General features: G+C 42.3%; 1 protein-coding gene across 1 annotated transcript in view; it reads right to left on the bottom strand.

The window, feature by feature from the left end:
* Positions 1-2,935: 2,935 nt before the first annotated feature.
* Positions 2,936-16,594, bottom strand: part of FAM98B (family with sequence similarity 98 member B) — a 32,470-nt gene continuing 18,811 nt past the window's right edge. Inside the window, exons 6-8 of the mRNA XM_075531420.1 lie at positions 16,019-16,135; positions 6,029-6,196; positions 2,936-3,707 (exon numbers count right to left, since the gene is read on the bottom strand). Coding sequence (XP_075387535.1) covers positions 3,345-3,707; positions 6,029-6,196; positions 16,019-16,135 — 648 coding nt within the window. The 3' untranslated portion in view covers positions 2,936-3,344. The remainder of the gene's footprint in view (positions 3,708-6,028; positions 6,197-16,018; positions 16,136-16,594) is intronic.

The raw sequence follows: 16,594 nt of genomic DNA, 5'->3' as shown, positions 1-16,594 counted from the left end.
ATGATAAAAAACATTAGGATCCCTAGAACATAAGTAGATGTCGTTTTATCTTGATTTGTTTTCCGCCTCAGATCATGAGTATTTAGAAGCTTCCCCTGAATTTCTATAATCCAGAGCTGATGCCACTCCCCTGTTCTAGTACCAAACCAAGTTCTCCTGGAAAAATAAGCAAAGCTCCGGCATCATTCCATTTGAGTCCTTCTAAACCTTTATAAAGCAGAGACGAACGGCAGAGAATTATTCATCCTCTCCGCCTTATTTCAAGACTTACCGTCATCTCCAAATAGTCAAGTTGTCATAAAAACAACATAACGGGAGACAAACTTGAAGTTTTGTCATTTCTCTGTGGCTTTCAACTTAATTTCAGTTTCACTGGCCCAAACTAGCAGGTAAAAAACCACTGTGAAGTGTGAATGAAACTGAAAGGCAGGCTCAGACCCAGGACTATTCATTTGTGGCCATGATCACTTAAAGTGACTGGAGAAAGGCAGGATGTGCCCTTAGTCTGCAGCCCAGGTGTGTCTCAACCGCCGAGTGAGAGAGGGAACCAATCAAATGCCAATGTAACGTGCACTCTGGTACATCTGGATGTGGGTGGATTTCTTATTTGGGCGATTCTTAATACTCCATACGATATGATGAATGCGCAGATAGTTGACGACACAGGAAAGGGTGTGCGGTTTCCCTGCTCCGCCCTCAGTGGCCATCCCAGCTGTCTGCCGTGCTCCCGAGAGCATCAGGGCTCTGAACGCTCACTGGCCACAAATCTTCCTCCTAAGGTGGTCAATCTTTGGTCCAAATGAAAGCTAACTGTACGTTTTTCTCTTGGGTTTTGCTTGTTTAGTGAAACCAGATTTCCCTCATCTGCGAAACACATGGAAAAGTGCAGAGGAAGCATCCCTGTTTCCGTATATGTGTAAGGTGTACTAATTACGTTTGCCAATGTATGGTCTTGAAGAAAGGTCAGTTATTTCTTTATCAGGCAGGATTGTCTATGGGTTCTATCAAATGCCCCGGTCAGAGCACAACAGAACAAAAAAACCTATCGCCATCAAGTCCATTCTGACTCAGAGAGACCCTCTGGGACACCGGAGAACTGCCCAGCCGGTTTCGGAGATGGACTGACTACTAGAGCAGACAGCCTCATCTCTCGTCTCTGGAGAGCTGCTGTTTCAAACGGCTGACACTGAGCTTAGCCGCCCAATTCTTATGACCAGGAGGTCACCAAGGCTCCTCAGGGGAGACAAAAGCTAGGGGCAAGGGGAGGAAAAATGAAGTAATAGGAAAAAAATGAAACTGAGCATCAAGCAAAGAAGAATGAAAGAGAGCTATCAAAAGAGTGATGTGTTTTGGGAAGCAGTGGAGTGTGCCTCCTTCGGTCTGCATTTGCACTGCGTCAATTTATCAAACCGTTTTGCATTATGGCTTTAACAGTGAGGCTCCAAATCTGCCTCTCTTTTACTGCTCCCTACACGCCACTCAACAGACCCTCCTGAAAACGAAACTTTCACTGGATAGAAATAAAAAGCCCTCCTTCAAGAAAATAATACAACACTAGGAATGTGTAGACAGGAGTGGTTCTGGCTTCAACACGATGTCAGGGCCAGTGCTGACCTTCAGGAACAGCACTCAGGGAGTGCAGGGGAATCTTCACAGCCATGGATCCAATAGTGTGCCCACCACATGTACCATAAAACTTTTTAGGGATAAATAAGTTGTAAGAAATTATAAACCCTCATTGTATACCATCACTAAAACTCCCGGAAAGACATACAGCAGAAATGTAAAACTTTTAAGTGGATTTTTTTTCCTTTCAACTAATAACCCTTAAAAATATTTTTCAATGCTCATCATTAATAATGACAGTGTTTTTTCAACTATGAAAAACCTTTTTCTTCAACACGAAATTAAGTCTCCACATACCTAAAAGCACATTATAAATAATCAACTATGTCTATGTTTTCCTATCCTAAACACATTTCTTTGAAGGGTTAGGTTTTAGAAACACACACCCAAGATGGCAGTACATACAAATAGTTGCTTTTAAAATGGTAACATTATTTTCTATTTCACCACAGGGTTTACTGTAAAACAAAACAAAAAAAAATTCCAAGAATATTAAATACCATTTGACCACTGATAACAATTTTTATCTACCAAATAGACTAGATCACAGTAAGTTGTCAACTCACAGGGGCTGACCAGAACGCATACAGAGTGGAGGGGAAAACGGTGTGATGAGCTCTTTCCCCTCGGGCTCTCCACAAGTCAGAGGGCATTCTTTGGCCCAGCCCTAAAGCATTCATGCCAGGGCCTCTTCTGGTTTTCAAACCTCGCACACACGCTTGGGTGTTCATGAAACCATCGGAGAGGGGCAGGCAAGTGTCTTACTGCTCTTTGACAAATCACGACAAACAGAACCTTCTGAGCTGGAGGTCACTTTACCCTCACATCTTACGGCCACTCCAGGATCTGAGGTCACAACCCCTGCTGGTCCCTGGACCCCCGTGCCTCCCAATCTAGCGGTGATGACAATGGGGACTGCCGCCTTGGTCCAGTGCAACCCCGGCCTTCCTTCTGCTCGGAGGCCTACCGTGAGGGCACAACTCGAGAAGAAAGGCATACACACAGGGGGGTTGTTCACACCGTCGGGTGTAAGCGGTCCCTGTGAGTGCTTCAGTAGCGCAATCCGGACCACAATCTTGAGCTCTGCTTTGTCAAACAAAACTCACACAGGCGTCTAAGTCCAATTGGAAAATATACGTACACGGCACAAAGGAGAACAATGAGTGGAACTTTAACAAAAGCCTTGCCAGAGGAGTATCCTCCCATAAAAGAAGACACCAAATCAAACCAACCGCCTGCTGATCACAAGCATCGGGCCCTCCCCTACCTTGTGAAGCAGAATTAACACACAAAAACACACCCACAGCAATGCGAGTAAGACAATCATCTATATTTCTTTCCATTACAGATGGGGTCATTTTGGTCTCAAACCTAAATAAAATACAGGTTAACAATCTAAATTCAATCAAGACAATAAAATACTTTCCATTTTTCCAAGTTTGATGGTATTAAATATTTACATTTTTAAAAATTATTTTTGTTCATTTTTTGTTTTCTAGAAAGATACCGCATGCGCAGGGTACATAGAACATGAGGGGAACATCACTTGGTGCAAGAGATCAAATGGTAGTATAAAACAATGCTGACCCATCGACCCGCTTCAAGAACGGTATCCGTGTCCACTAGGTTTACTTCACCGATGATATTCGTATGTCATTTAAAACACTACGCTAACGTATCTATCAGAAGTAAGCACTGCTGCCTAATGCCTATCATTTTCAGTATCTTCTATATCCACCACCGCCACCTCCCCCATAAGGATGACCTCCATAACCTCTCCCACCATAGCCCCCTCTCCCACCAAAATCTCCCCTACCTTGGAAACCCCCTCCTCGGCCTCCACCTCCTCCCCACCCTCCTCCTCCTCCTCCTCCTCCTCCCCCACCACCTCCCCAACCTCCTCCTCCTCCTCCACCACCTCCCCGGCCACCCCTTCCACCTCCTCTTCCACCACCTCCTCCACCACCCCAACCACCCCTTCCACCGCCGTCTTGTCTCTTTTGCCAAGGGGGCATTTCAGGGGGAGGGGGTTCAATTTCATTCGGCCTTCCTCCACGGTCAGGTACTCTTCCCATCAGCACCTGTGTAAAGAAATGTTTTCTTTCAGTTTGTAATAAAATACTTTACATGTTGAATTTCCATAAAAGAGTCACATGAAATTAAAGCTACTGTTTCTAATAAATAAATGGCTACCAAATGAAATACTTTAGAAAACAAGACCATTGAACATGGCAGCACACATTAGTATTGAAAAACCTAAGGATAATGAATGACAGTCTTCAAGACAAAATATTTTTAAACAACCCGGGGGGAGAGGGGGTGTTCTGAAACATGGACTTGTTAATTTTTTCTCATTTCAATTTCTTTAGAAAATTCCTACCACAAATGTAGTAGTCAGAACATACAGAAAATTTTCACCACTACATTTTCAATTGACATGAAACATACACATTAATTTCATATCCATTTATCTAACAACTCTGGACTTCCCACTGCCATTGGTTTTACTGAGCTACCTAATAAAAAACTGTACATGAAGACGTAACGAAGTCAAAAAGTAAACAGAACCACTGTAATCCAAGGAATCGCAAAGAATGTTCAAACACGAATTCTCAATTACTCCTCAAACTTAAGCTCATTAACTTTCAAACAATGCTATTTGTTACTGTATTATTACAAAGAAAATACGGTGTTGATGTTATTTCCTTAATCATGCTTTTCATACTTTGAAGGGCAAGCCAAGGACGAGTTTGATTTAAAGATGTCAGAACTTATTAAGAAAGGCTGCTTTACAGGCCTGGCAGCGGAGGGAATGACAGAATCGGTGAACAAAGTGCTACCCACCCCCCACAACGCAGGGAAGAACAGCTCCCTGCTACTGCCTCTCTTAGGAAAGACGGCCACGCAGTACTGCCTCAACCTACATGACCTGCGAGTCATCAGGGGAGGCAGGGGGTGGTCTCCCAGCTATCTAATCAAGCCCACGATTTAGCAATTTCTGTCTCCAATGAAAGACAAAAGTTCAGCATCACTGGGAGGCATGCTTCCAAGTGTGCAAACACCAGTGATGCCTGAATCACCAAATCCAAAAAATAACTAGCTTTTCCCTTGGTTGCTACTCTCCCTGACCTGTTCCACTCGACATAACCTATTCATCACACTCACTGCCATCCGGCTCAAAAGGACCCTCTAGGGCAGAGTACAATGGCCCTGTGGCTTTCAGAAACTATAACTCACTCTTTATAGGAGCCAACTCTCATCTCTCTCCTGCAGTGTAGCTGGTGGGTTCGAAATGCTAACCTTGCGATTACCAGCCCAACTATGTCACCTCGGCTCCTTTCCATGGTATATTTTTGGTAGGTATACTCGGATATCGTGCCAAGAAGTGATAATAAGATTATCTTCAAACGATCACACTATAAATCGTAAACTCAGAACAGAGAATGGGCAGTGTCTCTTAAAATAGAAAACAACTTTGAGTCAGTAGAGCTAGACTATAACCTGATATAAGGTATTAAATAATATATTTTTAAAGAGCATTATCTTTCAAAAGATAGAGGATACTGATCCAAAATGAAAGAACAGAAAAAGGAACATCACAGAGGTAAACCCTGTTGAGACCTAACTTAAAAATAATTATCAAATTCACTTTAAAATCTATCAATTTCCTGGCAAGGGATATCTCTCTTATCAGAAACCATACAACGTGAAAAACAAGGTTTTAAAACAAGGCCTTTAACAAATTCCTTACTTCTGAAAATGGGTTCACTTATCTACCGAGTATAATTAGGTTTGCCAGGAAGTACCTTGCTTCCTGTAAATGGAGTAAAGTAAATGGAGAGCGCCCACTATCATCAACTGGACCAAGCCTTCTGTGGTTGCTGCGATTGCACATCAACAGAACTCTTGACTTGTTTAACTTAAGACCACTCTCAAAGATTTGGATGTGGGCTCTTACTGAGGAAACAAGTTCAAACAAGCTCAGTACTTTGCCAAGGTCAAGCCCCTCAGTGAACGGGAGAGCTGGGTTGCACACCTAGATCTGCACGACTTAAAAGCATGGGCTCTCCCCCCTTCCATCAGAAGACTGCCAGTACCCACAATTCCTACAAACACATTCACCTTCACCAAAATGAAAGACGAGGCTCTCAGGAAGAAGGCAAATCATTCTTCTAAAGCGATTCCTTAATTCTTTTCATTAAAACTCCAGCTTGATGAATGAACACAGAAATTCAAACTAAACACGAAACATCAGTACATTTGGGTGAATCGAAAGTCCTTCCCAGCCTTTTCGAGGAGCGCAAATGGACTTAGAAGGAAAACAAGACGAAAATCAAACCTATGAACACATCAAATGAGAATATTATAAACTCAGCCTCCACGGAGCGCAGAGAAAACCCACCTTATTGATGGCACACGCCGTTTTCTCCCGACTGGCGCCACTACTTGTCCTGATGATCTTGGAGAGATCTTCACGAGCAGCGAGCAAATGGGCCAATGTGACAGTTGTCCTGGGGGACAACGCATACCGCTTAGGCTGGTAAATTCTTGCGATGTCGTCTGTTTTAACCTAAGAGACAAAAGTGCGGGAGAAAGAAACCTAAGTGAATTTCAGCTGAAGAGCAACTAATTGTAACTTTCAGAAAGTAGAAAGGGAGAGAATATACAAGAAGCAACATGAAAAAGAACAGAAGCACTGCACTATGCGAGCACTTCTATGGACATTCAATAGATATACAGGCCAATAGATGCTGAAAAATAAGACTTTCACAGCAATGGTTTACTAAACAATATTGACAGTCTATTCTTAGCAACAAAATCAAGAATACCTAAAAATAGCTTTACCAACAAAAGTGTTTAGACCTGTAAGGAAAAAAAACACTTTCAAAATGAAAACTGTGTAAGCAGGGAAAAGTACCAAATTTCTGGATGGAAATAGTGAATATTATTGTCTCGTTTTCCCCAAAAAATTCACTTACACACATTATGCAATCCTGTGGGAATGGTTTTTGTATAGATAAAAAATGATTAACAATGATAATACAGTAAGTCTACAATTAAAAGTTGATGTAAAAACTAAATATGTAAGAATGATTTTTTTAATCTGAGGAAAACAGAGCCCTGCCACAGAGTAATACATAATAAAAACCCATCATCATCTTCACAGCCAACATTAGCTGATCACTTATCAGATGGGGCACATGCAGCCCCTGACGAACTGGTATTTCTTTATTCTTCAAAACATCCTTTTGAATGGTTGGTTTTTATTTTTAAATGGTCTGTAAAAACATAATACTACTAATAAGGCACCATGTAACAAAGGAAATGCCAACCCGAATAAAGAATTGTTTAAGGTTCCACATTAAAAAAAATTAACTGCCAAACAACGATGAGCGCTTCTTTACAACAAACATTAAAATTGCCATGAAATCAAAAGATAACAACGGTCTCAAATAAATAAGACAACAGGTTAACTTTCTTAGCACATAAAAGATTCAATGAAAAGAAAAATAGGAAGACTCCAAGTGAGGAAAAATGGTAAGTGCAAATAGGAATTTCCAAAAGGAAGACATTCAATGACTAATAAGCTTATCATCAATGTTTCGCTCTACCAGAAATAAAACTATACACATTTCAACAAGCTAGACTTCTCAAGTCATCAATTAGCAATAGAACAGGTAGTATTCTAAACATTAAAGAAGATAAAGTATCATACATTTTCTTTTCCTCTACCAACAGCAGTTTAAATTTATGCAAACATTCTAGAAAACAATCTGGTCATGACAAACACCAGGAGTTAGTTTTTGACATAGCCACTTTCCTTTGGAGAATCCACCGTCATGAATGCCACAAGCATGAGCATGTGTGTGAGTTCTGTGTGGCCACTGAAATGAACTATTAAGCCCAGATGAGAAGCACAGGGTCGTGGGAGGGACAGCAGGTGTCAGAACTGGCAAAGGTGGAAGGACGCCTGACCCCCATCTCATAAGAACCTGTGGGCTGGTGTAGCATTCCGAGGTCACGTGTGGTCCCCATGGCGTTTCGTAAGGAGTGAGTGTATAGAACAACAGCGGAGTATACACGACATGTTGCCGCTGCGCGGCTAGGTGCTGTCAAGGCCGCTGCAACTCCTAGCGACCTGTCCTTTTGCTCTACCAACCCCAGTGTCCTTCTCAGAGAGACTAGTCTCTCCTGATGTGCCCAAAGTGCTTATGACGAAATGTCACCACACTTGCCTCCAAGAAGCTTTCTGGTTATACTTCATCCAAGACAGATGTGTTTGTTCTTTTGGCAGTCTGTGGTACTTTCACTATTCTGCACCATAATTACAATGTATCGATATTTCTTCCGGCTTCCTTATTCAATGTCTATTAGTCTGGGTTGACACAAGAAACAAATTCAGACACGCATATGTGTACACGAGAGATCTTTATATAAGAGAGCAATTGTATATTGAAATAACATCCCAGCCCAGATCACATCCATAAGTCCATTATTAGCTCATATGTCTGATACCAGTCCATAAATTCCTCTTCAGACTTATATAGCCATGCAATAATGAATGCTGAATATAGGAAGATCACAGACCAGTGGGTAGACAGTCTTGTGGATCCAGTGGTGGTAGAAGCATCTCTGTGCTGGCATGAGGCTCCACATGGCTCCTCCAGCTCCAGGGCACTGGCTCCATCAGTGTAGCTCCATGTGTCTTGTCAACAGGAATGTCTCACAAGGACAGAGTGTGTCCCGCCTCCAGGGAGGAAAACAGAAGTTCCCAGAATCCTCAGAAAAAGGTCATGCCCACACTGAGGCACCAATGGCTGACTTGACTCACAGGCTACTCCATCCCCTCACACGTTGACAGATTTTGTACCTGCCACAGACCACTCCTTGTCCACTGGACACTCTTAACGCAGCTCTTCTAGCCACACATAATTTTTAACAAAACAACAACAAAATCCTATCTGTACCTAACAGGATAAAACTAAAGAGCATATGTGTCAACCTCATTAAAACATATTCTATAAGTGAACAAAACAATATTCTATGCTTAACAACTGCAGTTAAGTGAACACCTATACCCTAATCCTATAATCCCATGAATATACGTCCCCCCACCTAGGAAAGTCTGTAAGCCAACCACTTCATGCCTTTCTCCTCCCATTTTGGGTATCCAATTTCTACACTGCCCACTTCATCAAAGCCAGTTCTCTGAGGAGATGAACATGTTTTCTGATGTGAAGAATCTTCATTCCCGTTGGAACATTGTGGGTCTGCATCCATAAGCAAAGTCAAATCAGGACAGGCTGTCAGTGAAGTCAGCAACAATATGCACCAGTTCACAGGCTCAACAATCTTCTCTTCATCCGCTTGGCTTCTTGTCAACTCAGTGTGGGCTGCCTCACTTAGCCTCACCAGGGTGCCCATTGGCTGCCTTGCGCTTCGACCATGGGCCCCATCACAGATTCTCAACAACCCCAGCCCCCTTGTGCAAGGTCATGACCTTCAGACCAGTCAACGCACTCTCGCTTTCTCCTCTAGACCTGTGAATCAGGTCCATGGGCTTCAGTGGCCAGGCTCAATCTGTCTCTTTACTACTGTGTTTCTCTCACTTCCACTCAACAAGCAGATCCAGGTGGTCCCCTAGCAAGCATTTCAACCTGCCCACAGGCTCCCTGTAACGTTCAGTCCTAGAGCACAGAGTTCCTTCCACGGCTCCATCACAAACCTCAATCCAGCCTCAATCACAAACCACTAGTTCAAAATTTAAAAAGCCAGAGTCCTTCTCCCTTAATTATGTCACAGCGATGTCTCGCAGGGAGAGTACATGTCCCACCTGTAACTGTGACAATGTCCAACGTTCACATGCATGCGAAGGATGAAAAACTGCCATGGCTTGAGTCTCAGGAGCTTATTATTCCTCAAAATAACAACATCCTTGCTTTTCAGCACCTTAAAGCCGAAGATTTACATAGAGCTTGGTCTCCTGGCTGCTGCTCCCGTGAGCAGGGATTGTGGATCCACGCAAGATGAGCTCCTTGACCACGTCCATCTTGTCTTCAGTTATCCTGCTACCTGCTGGTGTAGCGGTGGGCCTTTGTTTTCTTTAGCATGGGTTCTAATCCACACTGAAGGCTGCGATCCCTGATCTTCATCTGCAAGCAAGGTTTCACTTCAACAAGCAAAGTTGTGTGTCACATTGCATGGTGTTAATAAGCCTTCCTCAAATTCTGATGCCACATTCTTCATCATAAAATCCAGCGTCTGATTATGCACTCAGCACACAGATGAATAAGGTGAGAGGGCACAACCCTGAGGCATGCCTTTCCTGATTTTAAACCATGCAGTGCGCCTTCCTTCTGCTTGCACAACTGCCTCTTAAGCTGTGTATAGGTTCTAAGAACGGTTCTGCTGCTCCCATTCTCCTCAAGGCTACCCACAGTGGGTTAGGATCCACAGAGTAGAATGCCTTGGCACAGTCAATAAGCACAAGTCAACATCCTTCAAGTGTTCTCTTTCAGCCAAGTTCCACCTGGCATCAGTAAAGATGTCAAGTCCTCTTCTGAACCGCTCCCAGGATCTTCAGCAAAATTTTACTTGCATGTGATATTAATGATATTGTTGTACAAGTTGAGCATTCAGTTGGGTCGCTTTTCTTTGGAATGGGCACAAATATGGACTTATTCCAGTCAGTTGGCCAAGTAGCAATCTTCCAAATTTCCTAGCATAGGAAGTTAAGTGCTTCTAATGCTTCGTGGGCTTGCTGAAACATTTCAATTATCTCAGACTATGGCAACTGACTTGGAGGAATCTCAAAGGGATAATTTTGAGAGATTCTCTCAAAGGGCAGAGAATAATCACAGTTTATTATAAAGAAATTTTCAGAAAAATGAAAACTGCACAGGTGAGGAAAAGACAAGAAACTTTTCCATCACAACAATGCACCTGTTCATTCTTCCCGGGCAGCAGGGACTGCCTTCTATAGGCATGTCACTGGGAAACATTACCCCATTTACTTCACAAACCCACACACTTCTTCGTGTTCCCACTCTCAAAAACCTTTCAAAGAAACGCAACTTGAGTCCTTAAAAGGTGCCCAAACTGCTGTTTTGGCATGGTATAAACTGAAGAGTAGAGGATTCTGGGAAGGACCAAAGAAATGAAACACTACCTTTAAAAATGTACAGACCTAGATAAAGAATACATACAGAAACAGTCACTTTGTATCTTAAATTTTTTTTTGCATAATACAGGTCTCTATGATTTCTAAGCAATACTTTTTAACTTGCCCCCGTATAACAATACCCAAAAGAGGAAACAAGAATACAGATGAGAAAGGAATAAACTGGTCTACAGAAATCTCAGAAAGTGAAACATGAAGCTGAAAGTGGGGCTAATTTAAAGACTATTTGAATCCCTGGTGTCATCCTACCACTCTTCCTCTCATGGCCAAAGGGGGAGAGAGGTAAAACCAAGTTCGCTTCTTGAAAAACTGAGCAACTTCAGAGAAAAGCCTTCTATTTGTTGATGGAAATTAGAGGAGAATACCAGTGAACTCCCAGGTCTGAAGTCAAGAATCTCGATCAATGACTACAGATCCCACTGTCGCATCCTTAAGTAAAAATCACCAAGGAAGGCCACATATTTGAGGAAAGCCATCATGAGAGAATCCAGGAAAACAAACACGTAAACAACAAGTGGTCCTAAAAGAACAGGGATAACTCATGTAATCTAGTAACAGAAATGGGAATAGCGATACCAGAAGGGTAGGGAGAAGGGGAGGGGCACATCACAATGATGGACAGATAACCACACACCCCCTCCAGGGGGAAGAACAACAGAAACCATGGGGAAGGGAGACAGAGGTCAGTGTGAAATATGAAAATAATAATAATTTATACTCTATCAAGGGGTCACAAGGGTAGGGTGGGTAGAGGGATGGAAAAATGAGGAGCTGATACCAGGGGCTCAATAAAAAGTAAGTGCCTAGAAAAGAATGATGGCAACATATGTACAAATACGTGTGCTACAATTGATATATGGATTGTTATAAGAGTTAAGAGCCCCGGGCATTTATAGAGGTCTAAAAAAAGGCATGTACATATGTAAATATACTTATATATGAGGATGGGGAAATAGATCTGTGTGCATATATGTATAGGTTTAGCATTAAGGTAGCAGATGGACATTGGGCTTCCACTCAAGTATTTCCTCAATGCAAGAATATTTTGTTCTACTAAACTGGCATTCCATAATACTCACCTTCCCGACACAATCACTGAAGACAAAGCAGGTGTATAAGCAAATGTGGTGAAGGAAGCTGATGGTGCCCGACTATCAAAAAATATAGCATCTGGGGTCTTAAAGGCTTCAAGGTAAACAAGCTGTTATCTAGCTCAGAAGCAACAAAGCCCACGTGGAAACAGCGCACCAGCCTGTGCGATCACGAGGTGTCAAAGGGATCAGGTATCAGGCATCATCAGAACAAAAAATCATATCACTATGAATGGGCAGGGGAGTGCGGAGTGGAGACCCAAAGCCCATCTGTAGGCCACTGGACATCCCCTTACAGAAGGGTCTCGGGGAGAAGATGGGCCAGTCAGGGTGCGATGTAGCAATAAAGAAACATACAATTTTTCACTAGGTCCTAATTGCTTCCTCCCCCTTCGCCACACCCCTCCCCAACTATCATGATCTCAATTCCACCTTACAAATCTGGCTAGGCCAGAGGATGTTCACTGTTACCGATAGGAACTGGAAACACAGGGAATCCAGAGCGGATGATACCTTCAGGGCCAGTGATGTGAGTGGCAATAGATACTGGGAGGGTGAAGGGAGGGTGGGTTGGAAAGGGAGAACCTATTATAAGGATCTATATGTGACCTCCTCCGTGGGGGGTGGACAACAGAAAAGTGGGTGATGGGAGACGTCAAGACAGTGCAAGATATGACAAAATAATAACTTGTAAGTTATCAAGGGTTCATGAGGGAGTGGGGAGTGGAAAAATGAGGAGCTGATGCCAGGGGCTTGGTTGAATAGCTGATGTTTTGAGAATGATGAGGGCAATGAATGTAAAAATGTGCTTCACACAACTGATGTCTATATGGATTGTGATAAGAGTTGTATGAGCCCCTAATAAAATTTAAAAAACAAATAGAAAATGATTAGGGCAAAGAATGTACGGCTGTGCTTTATACAATTGATGTATGTATATGTATGGGTTGTGATAAGAGTTGTATGAGCCCCTAATAAAATGATTAAAAAAAAAAAAAGAATTGAGTCCCCAATAAAAGGATTTTTTAGTTTAAAGAAAAAAAAGAAAAGGGATGACAGAAAGAGGACAATGTGAACAACAACAAAAAATGTTTGCATACTCACTGAAGGTAAAACAAGAAAAAAATTATGGAAAACAGGAAAAAATATCATCAGTTACGAAGAATTCATGGGAATAAAAAAATGATGGCAGACCCAAAATTTTACCAAGTAGAAAATAAAATTAATATGATTGAATTAAATGATTTATGTATGAAGTACCAATAAAACTGTATAGATAAGATAGCTAGATAAAAATAAAACAAAAAAGAAAAGAAAATTGAGGACATTTTCAAAAAGGTAAATAAAAAAGGGCAAGAGATAGAAAGTGAGAGAGAGGAAAAAAACACCCAAGAAGTTCAATCCAGAATGCCCAGTAACGAGGTAACGAGTTTTAGAAAGAGAGAACCAAGAAAATAAGCAAAAAGAAAAACATAGAAACTAGAATAGAGGAATTGCAGGCTGAAAGGCCTATCGATGGTGAAAATGAAAGAATGCCCTCACCAGTGCAGATCACTGTGAAATTTCAGAATTCCAAGGACACAGAAAAAGCCTGAGGGGTTCCTGAGAAAAATAAAAGTGCACCAAGATCTAATCGCTACAGCAAGTACCAAATATTAGAAACAAAGAAGCAACGTGCGCAATACTTGTAGAGAAAGAACACTTCAACCTCTCACTGTGAGCTGTCACCAAGCCAGCTGCGATTCGTAGCAAGGCTGTATATACGCTATTGAGAACCAAACTGCCAGTTCCGGCCTCATCCTCACAATCACTGCTGGTTGAGCCCACTGTTGCAGCTGTTGTCAACCCATCTCACTGAAGGTCCTCCTCATTCTTACTGACCCTCAGCTTCACCAATGCAGAATTCTACACCAATATATAATTTTATAAATGCCCAACCTTGGTAGTTTTCAGAACTCAAGTTCTCAGAAAAAAATAATCGCCTCTTCAGTACCCTTTGTTAGGAAGTTACCTGAGGATTTACTGTAACAGAAAGTGAGGACAAGCAGTAAAGGAAGAGGTCACGGGTTCCAGGAAAGAGCAGGGCTGCAAAGAACAGCCACATGAACAGCCCAGATTTCAATAGGGGCTTCTGAGAGAAGCATACAGAGAAAACAAAGAACTCATCAGAATAGGAGTTTTAAAGGATATTGAAAATGAAAAAAAGAGAGCACTTCTGATGGAGAAGTGCCTGAATAAATGAAATTCACTTAGAAAGAAGAAGAGGCACGTTGTAAATGGATTGATGGCCACATCCTAATTCCAGCAGCTGTGACTATGTTGCCTCACATGATTAGAGACTTTACAGATGAAATCACGTTAAGAATCTGGAGAGGAGGCAATTATTGTGCATTATGTGGGCAGGCCCAACATAAACACAGTTCCTTGTAAGCGATCAGAGAAGAAATAAGGATAGAAGCAGGTGCCAACTAAGAGAAAATGTAGCCCATGCTACACCACTGACCGTGAACCAGGAATGCAGATGCCTCTAAAAGCTAGAAAAGGCATCTCTTTAGAATATTCACAAGGACCCAGACCTCCAACATCTTCCTGTTAGGACTTCTGACTTCTAGGACTACAGAATAAATCTATTTATTTAAACTATTTAGTCTTTGGTAATGGGCTACAAGAGTGACAGGACATAAATATTAAGACAACATGTGGAGTCAGAAACCACATGAGAGCCCAGACAGAAACCACAGCATGCCAGCAGGCTCCAAGAACCAAGGAGACCTCAGGGACATCACACCCTAGCCATGTTCCAGCCTAGCAACCAGGTGAATGAGTGACCCCAGCTGCCCAGCCAACCAATCATAATGATGCCCGGCCTTTTACGTGCACCCTAGAAACCACTAAAACAATGGACAAAGTAGGTGCACAACTGACTTGTAGAGAACGGACATCAGGAATCACAGGATAACGACCCATGCGAGGGAAGCAAATGGGGTGAACTCAGTTACTGTCCCAGTTTATTGTCTGGAGTCTCTAGGCTGTCCTGCAGGGAAGGGGGCTATCCAGGATGTGATAGCTAGGTCTTATGTCAACTTGAGTGGGCCAGAATTTGCTCTGAGATATTCTAACATAGCGTGGTCAACTCCATCTTGGGATCTTCCGTGAAGCAGCTAAGCAGTTGTGGAAAGAATAGGGTTAAAAAAACAAGAGAACAGGGTAGGGTACTACCTCCTTAATCTGGTCACAACTTTGATACATTTGAGGGGTTTCATTCAAGGAGTGGCCTACTCTCGATACAGACTGACACTGAGGACGCTAGTTCATCTCCACTGCTAGAGTTGGACCACATATCTGGCTCGTCGGCCCCGTGATATCGCTTGCCAATCTCAGCACCATCAGCGGATGGCCAACCCTGAGTTCATTCAGCCTGTGATCTTCCTACTTCCCCTCCTGCTTTCCGTTCATCAGTCTCTCAGCTACACAAGCCAGAAGCCCCAGCTTACATGTGACCCAGGAGTTGAACCGAAATGAACGGTAGTTCTACAACTGTGAGCCATTTCTTTTCTTTTGGTACGTGTGAGCCATTTCTTGAAGTGCCACTGCTTTTGCTTGTCTAGAGAACTCGGGCTAACACAGGGGAAGGCTGAACACAGGCCAATAGCATGAAATGAGTAATAGGAAGCAGCCCTCCAGAAAGCTATCTGAACAAGTTCCTATTTGGAAATGCTCTTTGTCCTTCCTTCAACTGGAATATGCGCCATACTTATGCAGCTTCAAGGCACTTTTAGGAAGACCTACTCAAGTGGCAATATGCCCATACCTGTTCCTGTGGCATCGGTAGTTCGGGTAGCAATGCTACCTGTACTATAATCTTATGCTCTACTGTCTTGATCTCACGCGACCTCAGTGTCTCACATGCTGTATGTCCTTACCTAACCACAAGTACATGGGAAAGATCTGCAGAGAAACTAAGACTGAAGTACTTGCGAGCAACGATCTGTACTAGACCAGGACTATTCCATACAATGGGCAGCTGGCCGGGACAGAAGGGTTCAATGGCAATGTGACGAGAGCCTGAAGCGTGTCACAGGCTACCACCTACAGGACACAAACAGGAAACCATGCTTACCTTTGCTCTATCAGACCACCCAAAGGACTGCACTGTCACGTCTAAACGCTTCACGAGCATGCGCCTTCGGCATTCATATTCACAACAAAGCGCATCGTTGATTTTTTCCAGCTGTTCCTAAAGAAAGTAGAAACAAATCGTAAGTGTTGACTTTCACTATGCACAAAACGTGCATTCGATTTAAGAGGCTTTACCTCATGAATGTTTTCTGATTCCCTGAGTTTATGATAAATTTAAATAATAAAGACTATTTGATAGAACATTCAGAATATTCTAAGTACATTAAATATAATAATTAAATTGGAGTCTATCTTATTTTCAAATAAATATATAAATTTAGGTAAAACATCTTGCGAAGTCAGCCAATAACAGGAAGTCTCAGTAACTTCTCTTCTTGCTGGCTTTGGGCCACTGCTTCTCAAATCACCTGAACTGTGCTAAGTTACTGAGCACTGTAATATTTTTGGCCAGGTATTTTTAATATTAATAGCTTGAAGAAAAGTTGATCTATTACTCTCAAGAGTTTCATTTTTAACTCTCCAAAATTATATACGTACACACATATTGTAAAATGAA

The sequence above is a fragment of the Tenrec ecaudatus genome, chromosome 14 (assembly GCF_050624435.1).
Source record: "Tenrec ecaudatus isolate mTenEca1 chromosome 14, mTenEca1.hap1, whole genome shotgun sequence".
Classification (NCBI taxonomy): Eukaryota; Metazoa; Chordata; class Mammalia; order Afrosoricida; family Tenrecidae; genus Tenrec; species Tenrec ecaudatus.
The sequence above is the reverse complement of the archived record's forward strand: the minus strand, read 5'-3'. Positions and strand labels throughout refer to the sequence as shown.